The sequence below is a fragment of the Ylistrum balloti genome, unplaced genomic scaffold, assembly GCF_031769215.1.
Source record: "Ylistrum balloti isolate Yb309-2 unplaced genomic scaffold, AGI_CSIRO_Ybal_v1 Utg369624, whole genome shotgun sequence".
NCBI classification, from domain to species: Eukaryota; Metazoa; Mollusca; class Bivalvia; order Pectinida; family Pectinidae; genus Ylistrum; species Ylistrum balloti.
Genome location: NW_026781893.1, coordinates 1,312,473 through 1,334,119, shown reverse-complemented (window position 1 = coordinate 1,334,119; position 21,647 = coordinate 1,312,473). Strand labels below are relative to the sequence as shown.

Here is a 21,647-nt window from a genome sequence, read left to right as displayed (position 1 = left end):
TCTTTTTCAATTAAAATTTGTCAGTTCAATATTCATCAGATGAATGGGAAAATAGCAAGAACAGGTGAAATAATCCTATCTCTGGTATGAAAACCATGTCTGTAATACACATCCTAGAATGTCGTTAGTGAGACGTTAAGGATGTCGCATTAATTCTGAATCCTGGTAGGTTTTTGTAGATGATGGTACTTTTGCATGTGAAGTATCTATCAGTACTGTAACTATTTGTTTGAGTGACATTGCCTGAATTCTAGATACAATGTACTGTGATATTGTAGGCTTTGTGTATATATATATTAAAGTCTATGTTTGGAACAGTGTGGATTAGTCTCATCTATTAATCAGTAAGTGTACCTTAACCTGAACATAATGAAGTACTCTATTGATGTTTTGAAAATGGTAAGCATCATGAAAGAGAGTAGAGCATCAATGTGGATGTATTGTTATTTAATAGAATTCTGAAGGTTAACCTGTGAAATATAAGTATCTTCAGTAGTAATTTGAGTGGGTTATGGGATTGCTGTATATGTAGATCTATCTGGGGCAATAGATAGCTGTATGTGTAGGTCTCTCTGGGGCAGGAGATAGCTGTATGTGTAGGTCTCTCTGGGGTAGGATATTGCTGTATATGTAGGTCTCTATGGGGTAGGAGATAGCTGTATATGTAGATCTCTCTGGGGCAGGAGATTGCTGTATGTGTAGGTCTCTCTGGGGCAGGAGATTGCTGTATGTGTAGGTCTCTCTGGGGCAGGAGATTGCTGTATGTGTAGGTTTCTCTGGGGTAGGAGATAGCTGTATATGTAGGTCTCTCTGGGGCAGGAGATTGCTGTATGTGTAGGTCTCTATGGGGTAGGAGATAGCTGTATGTGTAGATCTCTCTGGGGCAGGAGATTGCTGTATGTGTAGGTCTCTATGGGGTAGGAGATAGCTGTATATGTAGGTCTCTCTGGGGCAGGAGATTGCTGTATGTGTAGGTCTCTATGGGGTAGGAGATAGCTGTATATGTAGGTCTCTCTGGGGCAGGAGATTGCTGTATGTGTAGATATCTATGGGGTAGGAGAAAGCTGTATATGTAGGTCTCTCTGGGGTAGGAGATAGCTGAATATGTAGATATCTCTGGGGTAGGGGATAGCTGTATATGTAGGTTTCTCTGGGGTAGGGGATAGCTGTGTATGTAGGTCTCTCTGGGGTAGGGGATATCTATACATGTAGGTCTCTCTGGGGTAGGGGATAGCTGTATATGTAGGTCTCTCTGGGGTTAGGGATAGCTGTATATGTAGGTCTCTCTGGGGTAGGGGATATCTGAATATGTAGGTCTCTCTGGGGTAGGGGATAGTTGTATATGTAGGTATCTCTGGGGTAGGGGATATCTGAATATGTAGGTCTCTCTGGGGCAGGAGATAGCTATATATGTAGATCTCTCTGGGGCAGGAGATAGCTGTACATGTAGATCTCTCTTAGGCAGTGGATTGCTGTATATGTAGATCTCTCTGGGACAGGAGATTGCTGTAAATATATATCTCTCTGGGGCAGGAGAGTGCTGTACATGTAGATCTATCTTGGGCAGGGTATTGCTGTATATGTAGGGCTTTCTGGGGTAGGATATAGTTATATATGTAGATCTCTCTGGGGTAGGGGATAGCTGTATATGTAGATCTCTCCGGGGCAGGAGATAGCTGTATATATAGGTCTCTCTGGGGTACAAGACGGCTGTACATATTTGATTCCTCTTAGCAACAGCTAAGCCAAGGTATTGTTTGTGAGTCTGAATTGATTGATGTGAGGACAACTGACTGTCTTTATCAGATTTCCATTATATAGTTTGATGTATTAACTATAAAACCTTTCACCCTTCTGTTCTTACAACACTGACAGATGACATATTATTATTCAAGAGATTTGTACCTCTATACTTAAGGGTATTTGGACAGCAACTGATGTCTTGTGGCAAATCAAAAATAATTGAAGATATACAGGAGATATATAATGTCTGAACATTTACCTATTAGAATACTCTGGTGTTCTGAGACTGGACTATTCTTGGTCAAAAAAATTGTGTAAGATTAGCATTTTCCAAGAGAATGTGTCAAAAAAACACTTCAACTCATATCTTCATTGATTCGAGATAAAAATACAATGATCTATTGCAGTTTTAGATATTTTACATAGGATCTTCACGATCCGGAGGCCGTGAGATGTTGGAGGATGAATAAGAACAACTGTGTTTGTTCAATTTTTAGCTTACCTACTCCAAAGACCCAGTGAGCTTTTTACCATAGCCTGGCATCTGCTGCTCATCTGTCAACTTTTTTTAAATCATCTGAGACAAAGTCTCATGGTGACCTGTTGCGATCTCCTTTTGTCCAGCATCATCCATTATTCATCCGTAAACTTTTTTACATTTTTATTCTCTTCTACAAAACACCTGACCAATTTCAGTGCAGTTAAGAAGAAACCTTATATAGTGTAAATCATATGGTCCAGTTCCAATTGTTTCCGTTTTTGGTTTCACTTTGGTGACCATTTAGGCGAGGGTGCCTCTTGTCTTAAGATAGCTACTAGAAACAATTGAGCAGATTTTGATGAGTCGGAAGTATTTTTGGGCAAAGGAGAACAAATTTAGTGTAAACAGTATGTTGGGTTTCCCCTATAGGCTTGAGCCTTTGGTCAGAAGCATCCTGAGGGGGAGGGGGGCCAAATTTTTGTGTAAATGGAGGATCTTGGCCCCTTGGGGACAGAAGATTGGGGCCCAATAGCGACAACATGTATATAGCAAAGTAAGCGTTCCTTTCACTTTCATGTGATATTTATGAAACTTGATTTTAGAAAAAACTATTGGTATGGTATACTATCACAGGGGCCTGTAACAATGTTTCTGGGGAATTAGGGCTTGTAAGGTAAACTATCACAGGGGCCTGTAACAATGTTTCTGGGGAATTAGGGCTTGTAAGGTATACCATTACAGGGGCCTGTAACAATCTATCACAGGGGCCTGTAACAATGTTTCTGGGGAATTAGGGCTTGTAAGGTATACTATCAAAGGGGCCTGTAACAATCTATCACAGGGGCCTGTAACAATGTTTCTGGGAATGAGGGCTTGTAAGGTATACTATCACAGGGGCCTGTAACAATTGTAATGAGGACTCTTGTGAATTGATATACCCTGGTACGTTTATTAGTAAAGGGGACCAATGAAATACCAAAGATAAATTCAATGGCTTCTTAAAGTCACTGGTTTTTGGCCAGTAAAGTATTTAGAGGTACAGTTAATTATACTTTATATAGGAATATTACATTACAGGGGCTGATGGGTAAGACCAAAAAAGGTCAAATTGACTAAAATTTCAAAAATCTTCTTCTCAGTACCCAGATATGATAGAATCAAATAAATACATGTACTCTTCATGGATACAAATGTTTATACAGGGCAATAACAGTTTGAGTGTAATGTACTTTAACACAAACATGGTTAAAAAAACTTAAGTGGGATGAAAGTAATGGTATGCACAGTTTACATTTGCATTACATGTACAATGTATTTCAAGATATCTTACTTTATTAGCCCACCATCATCAGATGTATTTCTATAACATGTTACATATAACAACATTGTAACTCAAAGTATATGTTATGACAAATTATCAATGGATTTCATTAAGAGTGTACAGTAAGACAAATTAGCAATGGATTTCTCTAAGAGTGTATGGTAAGACAAATTATCAATGGATTTCTCTAAGAGTGTATGGTAAGACAAATTAGCAATGGATTTCTCTAAGAGTGTACGGTAAGACAAATTATCCATTGATTTCTCTAAGAGTGTACGGTAAGACAAATTATCAATGGATTTCTCTAAGAGTGCACGGTAAGACAAATTATCAATGGATTTCTCTAAGAGTGTACGGTAATACAAATTATCAATGGATTTCTCTAAGAGTGTACGGTAAGACAAATTATCAATGGATTTCTGTAAGAGTGCACGGTAAGACAAATTATCAATGGATTTCTGTAAGAGTGCACGGTAAGACAAATTATCAATGGATTTCTCTAAGAGTGTACGGTAATACAAATTATCAATGGATTTCTCTAAGAGTGTATGGTAAGACAAGTCCTGAAACAACCTGGAATAGAGACTGCTAAAGCTTCACAATAGTTTACCGCTCAGAGTCATGAATATTTCACATAATCATCGTCATAAATATCCTAACACAACTTTGTACAGATTTATTAGTCAAGTTTTGCTATTCAATGACAATAACATCTGAAATTAACACTCAAATTTATGTTGAACTTGTCTGGAATGGTAAAATTATCAGGTTGTTTTTCTGGTGCTGTTCTGAAACTAGATTAGGAGCGACAGGAGACAGGATGTCGTGTAATCCTACTGCCAATAAACTATTGTCATACTGTGAGATCTAAAGAGTCCCCTATTATGATAAATCTGGTGATGTATTTCTTGTCAGATTACACTGCTAAAATGTCTTCAGGTACAATAAAAACAAGACACATCTGGTTCATGGACGCCTGAGAGCAGTCATCTTCAACTTTATACAAATCTGCTAAAGTTTTATTATCATAACAAATATCTGTGTTGTAGTCAAAGTAAAATTCAAAATAAATAAGTGCTGTACAGTTTATAAATGAATTATTTTCCCATTTAAATTTTTCATCAAAACATTATCCAAAAAAAAAAATTTAAAAGGATATCAATATATTGTAATACATTGTATGAGTATACAAGTTATATGCTGAATAATAAATGACATGTACCAATTCATTGAAAAAAGAATAAGAAAAAAAAACTTTAAATTAATTTTATTGTATAGTTATCACATTGGAATATCTTCAGTTGTCTTATTTCAGCCATGATAGTTTCAGAAAATTGATTTGAAATTTTAAAAGAAATGAACAGAAGTTAAGAAATATTTTTATGATTCTAGCATTTTTCATATTTGCGAAGGTCATGATATGGCAGTTATTATCTTCACCTGATAAAATCTGGTGAATTGGTGACACTGCACTTTTTGTCACCTTTATTCGTCTTTTTCTTAAATTGATTCTTGTAACGTCCTTATATACGAAAACCTAGTGTTTCTTTAGACAATTATTATTATTACAGTCTTACCAGCCAGTCAACACATAGAAGGACATTATAGGGCCATCAACTGGTGAAGTACAATGAATTAGGTTACTGTTATAACTGTTATACATTTTCACCCAGGTTTGTGCTTGAAGGCAGTTTGATTTTAAATGTAACAATCTTATATCTTCATAGTCTTATCAAAAACACTTTACTGACATATCTGGCTTTGATATATAGATCTTCAGAGCGAAAATCTGTACTCTAGGCCAGATAATGACAAAAGCGATAAAAAGGATGATAATCTCTCTTGTTAATTGTTAAATATCGTGTGTGATGTGTACCCTGAAGATTCATTTGTTCGAGGTGGGAATGTACTATATAAAATGATAAAACCCTGATGCTCCTAGAAAACTTAATTTACATAAGGATTTGTGAGGTATGAACAATTGAAAATTTAAATCTTTTATTTGATTAAATGTGTGCTGGAGTTTGGTTTATTGTAGTTCATAATATTGTACAGCTTAATCGGCCACTTTCCCAAATGTATTTGATAAATGCTTCACAGTTAGGGATAGGACAAGTCCTTTATTTGCAGAGTTTTGGCCCTTTGTTGATGTCCATTATCTGGGTCATAACTGCTTTATTGTTTGGTCAGGGTAGTGAAATGTGCTCTTTAGACAAATATCAACAGGACAGGTTTATGTACCATGTAGTACCTGGTTTTTATTAGCCAACCATCATCAGATGGTGGGATATTCAAATCGCCCTGCGTCCGTGGTCAGTCCGTCCGTCCGTAAACAATTTTTGTTACCGCTATTTCTGGGAAAGTACTGGATGGATCTTTCTCAAATTTCATATGCAGGTTCCCCTTGGTCCCTAGTTGTGCATTGTACCTTTTTTGGACTGATTCGCATTCAAGATGGCCGACAGGCGGCCATCTTTTATTTTGAAAGTAAAAGTTTGTTACTGCTATTTGTGAGAAAGCACTGGATGTATCTTTCTCAAATTTCATATGCAGGTTCCCCTTGGTCTCTAGTTGTGCATTGTACCTTTTTTGGACTGATTCACATTCAAGATGGCCGACAGGCGGCCATCTTTTATTTTGAAAGTAAAAGTTTGTTACTGCTATTTGTGAGAAAGCACTGGAGGGATCTTTCTCAAATTTCATATGCAGGTTCCCTTTGATCCCTAGTTGTGCATTATACCTTTTTTGGACTGATTCGAATTCAAGATAGCCGACAGGCGGCCATCTTTTATTTTGAAAGTAAAAGTTTGTTACCGCTATTTCTGGGAAAGTACTGGATTGATCTTTCTCAAATTTCATATGCAGGTTCCCCTTGGTCTCTAGTTGTGCATTGTACCTTTTTTGGACTGATTCGCATTCAAGATGGCCGACAGGCAGCCATCTTTTATTTTGAAAGTAAAAGTTTGTTACTGCTATTTGTGAGAAAGCACTGGATGGATCTTTCTCAAATTTCATATGCAGGTTCCCTTTGATCCCTAGTTGTGCATTATACCTTTTTTGGACTGATCCGAAATCAAGATGGCCCACAGACGTCCATCTTGGATTTTGAAAGTAAAAGTTTGTTATCGCTATTTCTGGGAAAATGCTTGATGGATCTTTCTCAAATTTCATATGCAGGTTCCCCTTGGTCTCTAGTTGTGCATTGTACCTTTTTTGGACTGATCTGAAATCAAGGTGGCCCACTGGTAGCCATCTTGGATGTCAACAGTAATACAGTAGTTTGTTATGACTGTGATAGGATCCTTCTCAAATTTCATATTTAGCTTCCTCTTGGTACCTAGTTAAGCATTTTCCCATATTTAGAATGATCTGAAAAACAAAATGGCCTATAGCTCTCCATCTTGGATTTGAACAGCGAGTAATTGTTTTATGGCTATTTCTTACCTACATGATTAGTCATTCTCAAGTATCAGATTTTCTAAATTAAGTAAACATTGATAAATACACTGTTTAGGGTATGTATACTAAACCATGCAATGAATTGAGTTAATGGCATATGGGTTGACACATGAAAAGTAACAGAAGAATTGATTTATTAAAAATGTTGATAATTCCTAATATTTAAGTGTTTTTGTTGCAAAAACATTAATGTAATAAAATAAAATATAAAATTTAAAAAACAAAAACAAAAAAAATAGACAAATCTTCAAGAACTGAAAACAGATCCTCAAATGGTGGGCGCCAAGATCCCTCTGGGATCTCTTGTTTCATTTTATTTCACTTTTCAAACCAGTAAATAACAGACATAATATTCATTTACTTATCAATTTGAAAATTTTACCACCTGCCACTCTAGCATTTGTGTTGCTCCAGAAGCTGTGAACAGACCTGTCTTCCTTGTTAAGTCTTCGGGCTAAACACTTTGTCCCTTTGTTCAACTTGGCATACAATGGGCCTTCCACATGATGTTCATGAAGTAAGTAGCCTCACAAGCTACTACAATGGACACCTCATTATGTCTGTAAACCTTTCCCAATGACATAGCCTCACAAGCTACTACAAGGACACCTCATTATGTCTGTAAACCTTTCTCAATGACATAGCCTCACAAGCTACTACAAGGACACCTCAATATGTCTGTAAACTTTTCTCAATTACATAGCCTCAAGCACTGATGTAAATGTAACGCTGTTTACGATATTTTCACTCTGATGTAGATGTAGACACTGTTTACACACTGATGTAGATGTAACTGCTGTTTACGATATTTTCACACTGATGTAGATGTAGACACTGTTTACACACTGATGTAGATGTAACTGCTGTTTACGATATTTTCACACTGATGTAGATGTAGACACTGTTTACACACTGATGTAAATGTAACGCTGTTTACGATATTTTCACACTGATGTAGATGTAGACACTGTTTACACACTGATGTAGATGTAACTGCTGTTTACGATATTTTCACACTGATGTAGATGTAGACACTGTTTACACACTGATGTAGATGTAACTGCTGTTTACGATATTTTCACACTGATGTAGATGTAGACACTGTTTACACACTGATGTAGATGTAACTGCTGTTTACGATATTTTCACACTGATGTAGATGTAGACACTGTTTACACACTGATGTAGATGTAACTGCTGTTTACGATATTTTCACACTGATGTAGATGTAGAACAGCCTTTTACATTAGATCAGTATTACATACACTATTTTCACTTTCATGCCTAATATCATTTGTATCATTACAGATATTGAAAGTAGGAGTGACTGTTGAACGTTATGTAAGCTTCAGGAATGCTCGACCATGGGTGACACATGCTTACAAGAATGTGAAGGGAAGAGGAGTTCGCCAGACAACTGAGGTATTGGCAGAAAAAACACTCAGACATGTCTGCAAATTTCTTATTCCATAATGTACATGTGAGGGATTAAAATCTTTAAAAATTTAGTTGGAAATATGTATCATTGACAAGTTATTGGAGATGTGATAAGGATTAAGTGTCTGCAAAGCAAAAGTAATAGGATTTCTCTGGAATTGGTGTCTTCCCAACTTTATGTATGTATTTCTGATTTGTGCGGATGAAATGTGTGTTTCTGGATGATCATAGAAAAGGCTTTTGATTTTAATGAAACAATTTCACATACTAAAAAATAATACAACCCATTCTAAACTGAGATCTGTACTGAAATATACTCAAGGGATAAAGAAATGCAGGACAAACTTTGAAGATTATTCTAGGCAAGACGTCGAGTATAATGTTCAATATTTTTAAGTAAACATGAAGATTAATCCATACAAAACAAAATGCAAAATCAACAATTTGTATCTGGCAAGTGATTTAGGAGTAATTGAAGGAAATTGAAAGAGAACTCTGTAATCTGAAATCGAAATGGACTGATTGTGGGAGATGGCTAGTCAATACCGGGTATGTCCCCATTCACTCCACTCCACAGTCCTGATTCTCCTAGGCATGGAGTTCATGAAAGACTTGACTTCTTCATTGGGATGTTAGTCCATTCTTCCAAGAGGGCTGCTTTCTGATGGACCAGAGTAACAGGGAGAGGCTGGCGTCGTCGAGCTTGTCTATCCAGCTGGTCCCACAAGTGCTCAATAGGGGATAGGTTGGGGCTGTATGGCAGCCAGTCCAGTGGGTGGATATTGTTGATAGTGAGAAAGTCGTGACAGCTCCTCGTTTTACATGGGGCAGAACATTATCCAGCTGGAATGTGAGGTTGTTTTGCTGCAATGATGGGACAACACTGGGTCAGAGGATCTTATCTCTATACCTAGTGGCAGTTTAAGTTACCCACTACCATAACAGTGGTGACTGAACTCCATATGAGATTTCTCCCCACACCATAAGCAATCCACCCCTTATACTTATCCGTCTCTTCCACGTAGCAATCGGCAAAATGTATACACAAATTTTACCATTTGCTTGAAACAATGTGAACCGGGACTCCTCTGTAAACAAGACCCACCTCTACTGCCTCAATGGGAATTTTTTGGTACATGTGCTGCCACCCAAGCCATATGACACTGCCAACAAGCAGCAGTAATGGACAGACAAATTGGGGACATGCTTGCAAGCAAACTTCCTGCAATTGTTTCCTTACAGTTTTTGCATGGATAAGACAGTTAGGAGTACCTTTGGTATTTGGTATTCAATGGCAGTAAGATGTTGATTGCACAAATATGCGAGACATATATACACTTATCCTGATATTGTGACGTCACATGCGGATGGCCAGACCTAGGTCTCTCAGCAACCCAACCAGTTTCCCTTAGATGTCTAACAAGACGTTCTATATTTCAAAACTTGACCGTGAAATGTTTGGCAACCTGTATTTGCCTTTGACATTGCATAATCCTCACAATGGCCTGACACCTCTGAACTTCCGTCAGCCGTGCCATTGTTTAATGCTATCAGAAATTAATCAAAATATTGGAAAATGATGTGTCTGTATGAAGACTACCTAATGGTATGATGAGCAGTGTAACTCAATGTCACAACACTGCTGTGCACGAGATTTTCCCGTTTTAAGCTTTCCCTGGAAGACATTGTCAAGCAATACAATAATGCAACATTTGATACGGGACCACCAGCACTGTAACCTAGAGAGTTTCTTGACCGATTTTCATTGTTTTTGAACAATCATTTGCAAGATATTGCAATTAATGTCACCCTGCATTTCTTTATCCCTTGAGTATATTTTGAAATATCTCTTACGTAAATTTTCTTTGGTCCTTGATTGTGTTCTTTCATTTAATTTTTAGACTTATCAGAAAAAGAAAATGACTGACAGGCAGCCATCTTGGATTTCGACTGATATACTTTGCTATGACTCTTCCTTGAAAAGTTTCTGAATGAATCAATCTCAAATTTCGTATAGAGGTTTCTATAAGAACCTAATGGTGCTCAGTCACTTTTTAGCTAAAGTAACTGACAAACAGTCATGTAGGATTTGTAGTTTATAAGAATTCATTTGTAGGTTCCCTTAGTCCTTTGATAAGTTTAATTGTAGATGGAGATTTTGTTTTTTTACTGTAGGTTTCACTTGTTTATTGATGTTATCAGATGATTAATTTACTTGTGAATACAACTTAAAAATCAGGAGGCAACTGAAGAAAATCCAGAGTGATCATAAAAAATTCAAAGTCTAGAGGGTGCACTTACACCATAATTGAATAAATTTGACAGATATCTGATAATTTCAGCACAACCTCAAGTGCATGTGTTTATTCTGAACTCTGCCACAATTTCAAAGCAATTAAAATGTGGCGTGCAGGTTATGATTAACCTCAGGGACTAAAAGTCCAATAGGAAAGTCTTATAAAATAGTTTTAAAAAAGGGAAATTAAGATCCAAAAATTGAAAACCACCATAAAGATCATACAAATGAACACCAAGATCCTTCAGGGATCTCTTTTCTGGAACTATCCACACACTGAATTGCTGCTAGATCTAAACACAGTTTGTATTATAGAGAAGACCAGAAATGTCAAATTACTAACACACTACAGAAAACAGACTGTCAATCTTAGCCCACTTAGGCTTAGAAAGGTTTAGCTTAACGTAATTTATATGAGTCAAATAGGACTTCATGCATAATGCACACATTACATTTTGATCGGTATATGACAGAAGAGGGATAACTCTTACTGAAAAAGTGACAAATCTATGAGTCTTTTTTTTTCAAAAACAATTTTTTCATTTACAAGCAAAATAAAAATTATTCTGATTAGCAATATATGGGTTTTTTTTTCATTCATTTAAAGAAATTATGAATACTGTGTATTGAAGGCAGACAACAAAAATTTTTTTAAATCCTTACAGGTGGATGATGCTGACAGTGAGTCTCTCCAAGAGCTTTTGTCAAACCCTCTTGGCTACCGAAACACTAGCGTCCCAGCTCCAGGGCCAACAGGGGATGCTACTCCGATCCTTGAATCAACAGGCATAACCTCCACAGTCACAGCATTGACCTCTGACCTGAAGGATAAAACTAGCACGAGTGATGAAGTAACAGCTTTCAGTACCACAGAAAATCAACAAGATTTGAAAGAAAGTGGACCGACATCATCTGGTTTACAAAGCCTAGATACCACTGTACTGGACAGAGGTCATCAGTCAGGTGAGGAAACATCAACCGTCAATCTAGGAGAAAGTGCTGGGCGGCCAAAACGAGTGAGGGAGCAAACGAAAACAAACGCCTCTGCAGTAAGCAGCACGGCCACACCCAAACCAATTAGGTAGGTGAAGGAAATATTTTTCCTTTAAAATTCAAGATTGAATATTCTGTTAAAGAAATTAACACATATTTTTTGTGTGAAAGAAACCTTGTTCATTACTTCAATCACAGCAAAGTCACCACAAATTATGTGGTATTGCTAATTCATGATGTTGATGTTGATGAAAAGATGGGAGAGACACCGAAACAAATTAGAAGCTATTCCAATGAAGAGTGAATGGTGGAACAATTAATTATGATATAATATAATATTATGATTATTATTATATAAAATGAGATGTTTTTGATAAACATGATTTATTATGATTTGAGATGCAATATGTGCAGATATTTTTAGTAACATACTGGAAGTATCTTAAGTGTGTAATCAGGTAAATAGGTCATCAATGTAGGTCTGTGTTATTACAGTACTTACCAGAGGGTGAGACTGATCTGTTCTCCGTGGAGGAAGCCAGAAGGAAACCTTAACAAACCCTTGTTTAAAACCATGGTCGAGTCAATGATGTTCAAAATAATGGCTTCCCCGGGCATCAGTTTCCAAACCTTGTGTGACAACTATACCCCATTCAACCCACCCTTCTTAAAACAACAGATACTCCAGGTACGTCATCACAGCCCACCCTTCTTAAAACAACAGATACTCCAGGTAAGTCATCACAACCCACCCTTCTTAAAACAACAGATACTCCAGGTACGCCATCACAACCCACCCTTCTTAAAACAACAGATCCTCCAGGTACGTCATCACAGCCCACCCTTCTTAAAACAACAGATACTTCAGGTAAGTCATCACAACCCACCCTTCTTAAAACAACAGATACTTCAGGTACGTCATCACAACCCACCCTTCTTAAATCAACAGATCCTCCAGGTATGTCATCACAACCAACCCTTCTTAAAACAACAGATCCTCCAGGTAAGTCATCACAACCCACCCTTCTTAAAACAACAGATACTCCAGGTACGTCATCACAGCCCACCCTTCTTAAAACAACAGATACTCCAGGTACGTCATCACAACCCACCCTTCTTAAATCAACAGATCCTCCAGGTATGTCATCACAACCAACCCTTCTTAAAACAACAGATCCTCCAGGTATGTCATCACAGCCCACCCTTCTTAAAACAACAGATACTCCAGGTACGTCATCACAACCCACCCTTCTTAAATCAACAGATCCTCCAGGTATGTCATCACAACCCACCCTTCTTAAAACATCATATACTCCAGGTAATTAAGAACATAAATGTTACAGCAGATGCTGTATGTAGGTCAACAGATTTGCTACATGTTAACAGTTCCTAAACATTGCTCCCATTCAAACACTCCCATTAAATAAGGCATTATATATTGCATACCCTGAACAAACCATCATGTTAAGTATATTGTCCTATAAAGACACACTGAATTGCATGTGTACCAATTTATACTTTTCAGATTCTGGAAGACATCAAGGCTATTGAAAAGAGCATTATAAGACGACAAATCAAGCCAACTCTCTTTAGTAAGCGTGTCAGTCCACAACCAGGTAAACTAATGGTTATGACATAAGAATCTTTTTACCACTGGCTCTAAACTTCCCTTATCTAGCAGATAAGAGGATTAACCATCCCATTGGTCTAAATGACTTTTGCAACATGAAAAAGCAATTCTGGACAACTGGTATATGCCGAAGCAGGCCAGCACTAAACAGGGAAGAGGGGGAGATGGGCCACCTACCTTACACATCTATGTCCATGTGTTAATCAAAGCATAGCTGATTTGACTGCAATTCATTTTTACAATCTTGTGGTTTTTTTTGTCTTTAATCTGTCTACCATCTCATCACACTTAATGTACATAGGATTATAGTACAGTCCAAAAAGTTGATTGATTCCTTAAATACACTACATACGTCAGTGCTTGTACTCTCCACACTGGAAGGTGATCGTCCAGTCATTGAAACCTCATACGCAAATTTTCTACTGGTATTATTAGAAGAACTTTTATTCTATTGACATTAACATCCTGAAGAAAATGTTACAAAATACTGAAGCAGATGTTTACATTTCATATCTGTCATTTATCACATTTGATACATCATTCAAACTTTATCAATTAGTCAATACAGTGACATTTTATTATTCTATCACTGGAAACCAGAGGGTTTTGCACTGTGTTCTCTCCATCCTTCAACTGTCTTGTCTTGGCCTGCACTTCTACACAACTAATCACGGGAACATAATACAAGGGATATGGTTTAGATGGTGTGTCGCATTTTGATCATTTTCACCTTTGACCTTCATAAAAAAATTATTTCCTCTTTATCTCCTCTGTTTGTCACTGGAACTTCATACTTGGGGTGTGGGTCTTACTTTGGTTAGGTGGTGTGTCAGAGGGGATTGTAATTGTCTGGTTATTCTTGTTGGACATTGACTAATTACATTTCATCTCATACAAAGGGCTAGATATGGTTTCAGCCTTTTTTGGCTCCCAATTTAAATCAATTTCTGAAACTTAAAATCAAACTCTTGCATACCTCTATTTACATGTGTACCACTGTAATGAGATTTATTAATATTTCTGCTATGTTGCTATAGTAACTACCTCAAAATTGCATGAATTTGGGAAATGTGGATATATATGTTTAGATTATACTTGAACAAAATTTATTGACATGTAGGTGCCTTTATATATTTAGTTTGTTAAGGAATGTGCTTTAGAGAAAACTGTAAAAATCGACAAATTGGCTGAATATTGAAATTTCCTATATTTCATGCAAATTTCAATTTGCTATGGCAGTCATGGATGGAAAGACAAATGAATTTATAATTATTATATCCGGGAATTTTTCAAAGTGAGAGAAGCAGGTATTTGAAAATTTAATTTAAATATTATGAATTTTAGAACAGTTTTCAGAAAGACAAAGAAAATGGAGTTTTTGCTGTTCTAGCAGTAATGAAAATAAGGTTTTAACATTTAAGGAATTATAAAGAAAAATTATTATTACTGGAAGTCAAAATTTAATGACAACACATGCAAGGTTTTTATTTATTTATTTTTTTTTTTCTTATTTGAGTTTCATTTGATTGCTTTCAGGTAAAATACATAAAGAAAATGATACAGTTGTGTACTTCCCAACCAAAGTATGCATAACAAGACTTGGACAGTTCATGGAGTACATCAGTAACTGCTGATGTCACAAACATTGGATACTGGGCAGTTCATGGAGTACATCAATAACTGCTGATGTCACAAACATTGGATACTGGGCAGTTCATGGAGTACATCAGTAACCGCTGATGTCACAAACATTGGATACTGGGCAGTTCATGGAGTACATCAATAACTGCTGATGTCACAAACATTGGATACTGGGCAGTTCATGGAGTACATCAATAACTGCTGATGTCACACACATGAGATGCAGGACAGATTATGGACTACATCAGCATAAGTTTATGTCCTACACAATTGATGCTGGCGGTTTTTATGACATACATCTGTAAATGTTGATGTTACCAGAAGTCATGTTATTTAATGTATCACTGACACGTCTGAGCTTTTATAGGAAAATAGAGAGGAGTAAGGATATTTAACAATCGGACTACATTTTTTATGCCATTTAACTGAATTTTTGCCGTAGAAATCTTATTAAAAAGATATGCTGTTTATTTTGTCATGTTTTATTTGATATGTTCTTGTTAAGCAGAATTAATCCACAATTTTCTGGGGTTTGTTTTATTTTATTTGATATGTTCTAAATGATAGGATTGCATTCCGACATACAATGATGAACAGTAAATATGTATGTAGACAGCATATCAATAATTTACAAGTAATAACCACACATTACTTACTGGTCCTGTTATAATTTTATTATAAAGCAATACACATTTTTAAAGATATCATTCACAGCAGAGTAGGAAAAAATAGACAGTGAAATGACAGAATATACTACAATGATGTATATATATAGTATGATGAAATGACAGAAACTATTTCCAAAGATCAGAAGTAATCATGAACATGGTATAATGATTATCCATAAAAAGACTTTCGAAAATGTGTCTGTGATCTTGACTCCAACTTAATCATGATTTCATATTCCATACTCTGTCGGACTACTTATATAAAATCAAAGTGATAGTGATGTTATCTGAATTCTGACACACTATCTCATTCCTGATGAATTTGTACTTAACTATCCAGTCTAACACCAAAGTACTCCAGGACTGGTCAAAAGATTCAAATTGACATGTCACTAATTTCAAAAATAGCAGACAATTCAAAAATTCAAAATGACAACAGATCCTAAAGCAGGGATCTTGGCCCTTTTGTATTTCTGATGTGTACAAAATCAAAAGGGCACACTGTGGACCCAGGGACATTTGCTAACAAAATTTTAGAAAGATCTGTTCTGCATTTCTCAATCGCAATAACAAACTTTCATTGTCAAAATTTAACATTCATATAATACTTTTCAAGAAATGGAGTATCCATAACAAGAACGGTTTAAGAATTGACAATGAACACAAAACAAATTGACAAGAATATAAAAAAGATTTCAACAGAAAATCAGAAATCAAAGAAACAAATCTTTTCTTAACTAAAAGCACAAAGTGCAAAAAAAGCATGCAAACAAAATAAAACACATTTCTAATCTAAGGATTTATAGGTTTACATGTTTCAATGTACTACATACATCATCATCAGGTTCCGATGACGACGTACCTAGATATGACCAAACAAAATAAAACATATTTCTAATCTAAGGATTTATAGGTTTACATGTTTCAATGTACTACGTACATCATCATCAGGTTCCGATGACGACATACTTAGATATGACCAAACAACATCTGACGGAAGGTTCAGAAGGATTTATTGGTTGTCTGGTCATATCTACCATTAATTTTGATTACTCTTTTGGACCTGGACTCTGTATTGAATTAGGGATCCATCTCAACAAGACTATCAAAATTTTTAGAAGATTTTCTGCTGGACCTTGTACCTGATTTTCATTGTATTGTTGTATTTTGTTATCCTAATAAGCATCACCTTTGCCACACAATCTTGGGCACTAACTATAGGAAATATGGTACAATATTTATATCACCAAAAAATGGCACTACAATGATAAAGGCCCTTGCATTAGTGCAGCAGGCCCTTACAAATGTAACCTAATTATAACACTAGATCTTCTTACTAACTTATCACAAAGGGATGATACATGTACATGCAAAACATTCCAAACACATGGTCTGTACAAAAGTCTGATAGTAAACTATGTAGAGTATTATAACAGCATTTTCATAACAGTCAGCTTACTGTCTGACAGTACAATAATGTACATACAGTACATAAAAGATATATAAATGTTATTTGTATTGTTTACAGGAAAACAATAACATTAGTTAATGAGAACCATTACAACAAATAAAATCAATCAGTTACAGATTACTTGTAAACACATCTTATACAATATTTATACATAATCAAGTACATTAAGACAGATCAAAACAACTGTTTGTTAAACATGTGAAGCCCTGTAAAATTCCTTGTTTTACAACAGATCACAAACGGATCTTGGTACTCCCCATTCAGTGATCTTTGTCACTTGTATCTTTTCAATCAGTTTTAAAATTAAATCTTAGAGGGGCCAAACAGATTATTGAGGCTAATATTTTACCAGGGTTACATCTTTATAAAGTTTCAGAATGATTTATCCAAGATTTCTAATAGCAACAACAATTCAAAACTTCAAAAATCCAAAAATTCCATCTTTCAGATTTATCCAAAAAATTGATCACACACAGCTATTACTACAGAAAATCTACTTATGAAAATATTTATGAAATCTGAGAGAGATTAATTCCTTACTTCTCAGAAAATAGCAATGACAAGTTCTACTGGTCAAAACTGAAGAGTACTGCCTGGAGGCCATTTTGTTTTTCAGATAATCAATCCAAAAAAGACTATTAAATTGGACTTCAGTATATCAAGCCATATGAAATTCAGTTATTTTCACATCCCTTGATGCCAGCATGAGTATCAGATTTCTTGGTTAATCTGCTTGGATCCAAATCACCATGAACATTGGTAATGGCCATTTTGAACAAACTTTATAATGATAATTTCATTCCAGCTGTTCCTGGACAAACATTATCAACCTGAGCTTCTTGGTTATTCAAAATCAAAAGTTGTTTGAAGAGAAAAGTGCATGCAGACATAGAGAAGACATACCTTTTGACATGCAGAAGTTGTGTAAAAAGACGTTTGGACAAGCAGATGTCGAGTGGACAACTTTTTTGACAGAGGCAGACTACAAATACATCTACAAAACTGGTTTTAATGAAGCTAGCTATTGTACAATTGCCTGCACCAAAGACAATACAGATACATCTACAGAACTGTATTTCTCAATACAATACACCATTTTGGCATTGTGATCTAATCGCCAACCAACTCCAGTTCATGATAACCATCAGACATCTCCAATAAACATCAGATCAACCCCTCACTTGAACTCTGACCCATCAGATATTTTCCTCTACCAGATTTTCATAGCTTTAAGGGTTTATAAAAGTATGCACAACAATTCATTTGGACAAATATTGCTGATTTTTAAAGAAAGGATTAAATATCCGCTCCAATAGCGACAAAAATCTTGTTTCGAATAATGTCAGTTCACAGGTCTTCCTATACTTAATCAAAACAAGTGGTCTTATCTTTACTACTACTCCACATCATATGCAATGTTTATCCTAGCCTTTCTGGGAAATTGCCACCTGGCAGTAAACGAGAATTTTTCGTTCAGTAAAAGTGCACATGGAAATGGGATAAAAAAGTGAATATCATTTGTTAAATTTCATGTCCTAATCTAAATAGAATCCCTGATTTAATGATTCTGGGAATTTTTAGGAATTAACTAGGAAAAATAAATTATCAAAATGCAAAAGTTGACATGGGGTCTAAATATGCACCGATTGAAAAGGCAGGAAAAACACTGATATAAACATAACATTGATCAAAGTGTCCAAATTACTTTTTCTTTTTCCACATTATCAGTTTAGCAATAGGTCTTGTAGCAATGATTAAATCAAGACCCTTGGAATCAGTGTAAACATCATAAGGCCCAATATTGCGGTTGATCGCCAGGACAACTGGTCTGTCAAGTCCCGAGTATCTTCGAAAAGTGTCCACCACCACATGTCCTGTAATGTCATTGTCTGAGGCACTACATATCCGAACATTTCCTATCCTTGGCAGTGTCACCATACCAGGTGAAGTGATGGTTTTACATAACAGATTTTCCTCAGATTTTTCTACCTGTTCTTTGCTGATACAGTCAAGTGCTCTGGGAATGTCTGCTTGTCGTGAAAACAAAATGGCTACATCTTCATAGTGGTAACCTTCCGACAGAACACTGTTCAGGAAGTCTCCGATTTCTTGAAGATACTGCTCAACATTAGACAAGAGCTTTTCCTCGCAGACAACAGCCTCTCCCTTAAAGTTATGGACAGTCGTGATTTTCTCAACAGCAGTTTTGTATTTCGGATTCTCTGCATACTTGATAGCATTTTTAGCTACACTATGAGAGTTTCTTAAGATCAAGTCCAATTTTATTTTGTGATCAAATCTGTTCTTGATGAATTTCATACAGCCTCCATCATCTCTACAGTACTTGTGATCCCCATAAAACACCCAGAAGAGGCTATATTTGTTTGACCTTTTCTTCTTCCATAGATAATGGAGGAAAGCAAACCATCCTTTATCCTTGGACACTGCACAGATCATCTGAGCATCGTCAATGATGAAGTGTTTGATTTTTCTATACATTACTTTTCTGTCTGGATCTTTCAGGTCATCCTTCAAGCAATCAGGTGTTAATGCTACACAACGTTCCATTTTTCTGTAAATACAAAACATTAACAGTCAGTAAAATGATCTAAACCCTATCAGCAATCAGTCATTAAAAAAACTCATCCAATCAGAGGAAAGCTTGTGAAATTGTACAAAATAACCAGACTGCATTATTCCCTCCCCAAGTGAATGATAAGTGAATGATACCCAATGATAAAATTTATGTGCGGTGAAACAAACTTGTCAAACCAATATATCCCCGAGTAATGGGACTTCTGAATCTGAAAATCTGAATACTGTAATTTGGAATGCCGTAAAAATATACAAAAACTACTGACCAACACAGACTTTACATTCTATATATAATGTATATTAATTCTGCAGGGCTTATATTTTGCAGTTGTCCATATTTGGGCTTGTTTACAGGTACCAAGTTTTGTAATTAGCATTAGTATTTATGTATGATTAATGAAGTCAATACAAGTAAATTATCTGATTTTCAAGGCAATCTGCCCCTTTATCAAGTCACCAAAACATATATCATTTAAAGTTACATCACATACAAAGAACATAAAACAAATACAAAGATCTTAACTATAATCGAGAACAGTGGTGAAAATTTAGGTGTCTCGATAATCAGCAGATGCTTTTTAAGATGCAACAAATCATCTTAAGCTGTTGTATGAAAGGTGGTGATTCAAGCATGAAAACCCTTTTTTAGAAATAATGATACTTTGTGTACAATTAGTACTCATGTATGTGGATATATATCAAGATTCTTTACATTTGATTTATGTTAAAATTATATGCTGGGTATTGATTTTGTGCTGCCTCTGATGACCATAAACATCTCAAAATTTAATCACCTGCAAATATTACCAGTTATACAGAAGAAGAAAGTGACCCTTTCATTGTGATGAGAGGCAGACTACAGGTAACTAAAACTTACTGTATTTGACAACAACTAGTACGATGCTGAGACAGGAACAAAATCTCTTCTGGTTCGAATCCTCTGTTGTACAGATTAAGGACAAGCTGGCGGGCCATAATGGTCTTTCCTGTTCCAGGAAATCCTACAACAAGAAAATAATAAGTTTAAATAGTACATACCATTATTTATATCTCAATAATTGACATTATATAACCCATCTCCCTGTAAACTATAAACTGGAAGAATATATAACCCATCTCCCTGTAAACTGGAAGAATATATAACCCATCTCCCTGTAAACTGGAAGAATATATAACCCATCTCCCTGTAACCCATCTCCCTGTAAACTATAAACTGGAAGAATATATAACCCATCTCCCTGTAAACTGGAAGAATATATAACCCATCTCCCTGTAAACTGGAAGAATATATAACCCATCTCCCTGTAAACTATAAACTGGAAGAATATATAACCCATCTCCCTGTAAACTATAAACTGGAAGAATATATAACCCATCTCCCTGTAAACTGGAAGAATATATAACCCATTTCCCTGTAAACTATAAACTGGAAGAATATATAACCCATCTCCCTGTAAACTGGAAGAATATATAACCCATCTCCCTGTAAACTATAAACTGGAAGAATATATAACCCATCTCCCTGTAAACTATAAACTGGAAGAATATATAACCCATCTCCCTGTAAACTATAAACTGGAAGAATATATAACCCATCTCCCTGTAAACTGGAAGAATATATAACCCATCTCCCTGTAAACTGGAAGAATATATAACCCATCTCCCTGTAAACTATAAACTGGAAGAATATATAACCCATCTCCCTGTAAACTATAAACTGGAAGAATATATAACCCATCTCCCTGTAAACTATAAACTGGAAGAATATATAACCCATCTCCCTGTAAACTATAAACTGGAAGAATATATAACCCATCTCCCTGTAAACTATAAACTGGAAGAATATATAACCCATCTCCCTGTAAACTATAAACTGGAAGAATATATAACCCATCTCCCTGTAAACTATAAA

At 35.8% G+C, this 21,647-nt stretch overlaps 2 protein-coding genes across 2 annotated transcripts; one reads left to right on the top strand and one right to left on the bottom strand.

Annotated features, from left to right (window-relative positions):
• The first annotated feature begins 7,494 nt into the window (after positions 1-7,494).
• On the top strand, positions 7,495-15,433 carry LOC132550804 (general transcription factor 3C polypeptide 1-like). Its single transcript, XM_060214896.1, has 6 exons — positions 7,495-7,521; positions 8,313-8,426; positions 11,403-11,818; positions 12,226-12,418; positions 13,256-13,346; positions 14,897-15,433. The coding sequence occupies exons 1-6, from the start codon at positions 7,495-7,497 to the stop codon at positions 14,992-14,994; spliced, it is 939 nt and encodes a 312-aa protein (XP_060070879.1). The 3' UTR covers positions 14,995-15,433.
• A 1,772-nt stretch (positions 15,434-17,205) lies between these two features.
• Positions 17,206-20,746, bottom strand: LOC132550793 (schlafen family member 8-like; the record flags this gene model as incomplete). Its single annotated transcript, XM_060214885.1, has 2 exons — positions 17,206-19,712; positions 20,613-20,746. Coding segments are annotated over 2 exons (1,005 nt in total), but the record flags the coding sequence as incomplete, so codon positions are not given.
• Positions 20,747-21,647: the final 901 nt, after the last annotated feature.

Coding starts and splice junctions, on each gene's coding strand:
- LOC132550804 (XM_060214896.1), top strand. CDS start 7,495: ATGGGCCTTCCACATGATGTTCATGAA. Junction 7,522..8,312: donor TTCCACATGATGTTCATGAA/GTAAGTAGCCTC, acceptor GTATCATTACAG/ATATTGAAAGTAGGAGTGAC. Junction 8,427..11,402: donor GAGTTCGCCAGACAACTGAG/GTATTGGCAGAA, acceptor AAATCCTTACAG/GTGGATGATGCTGACAGTGA.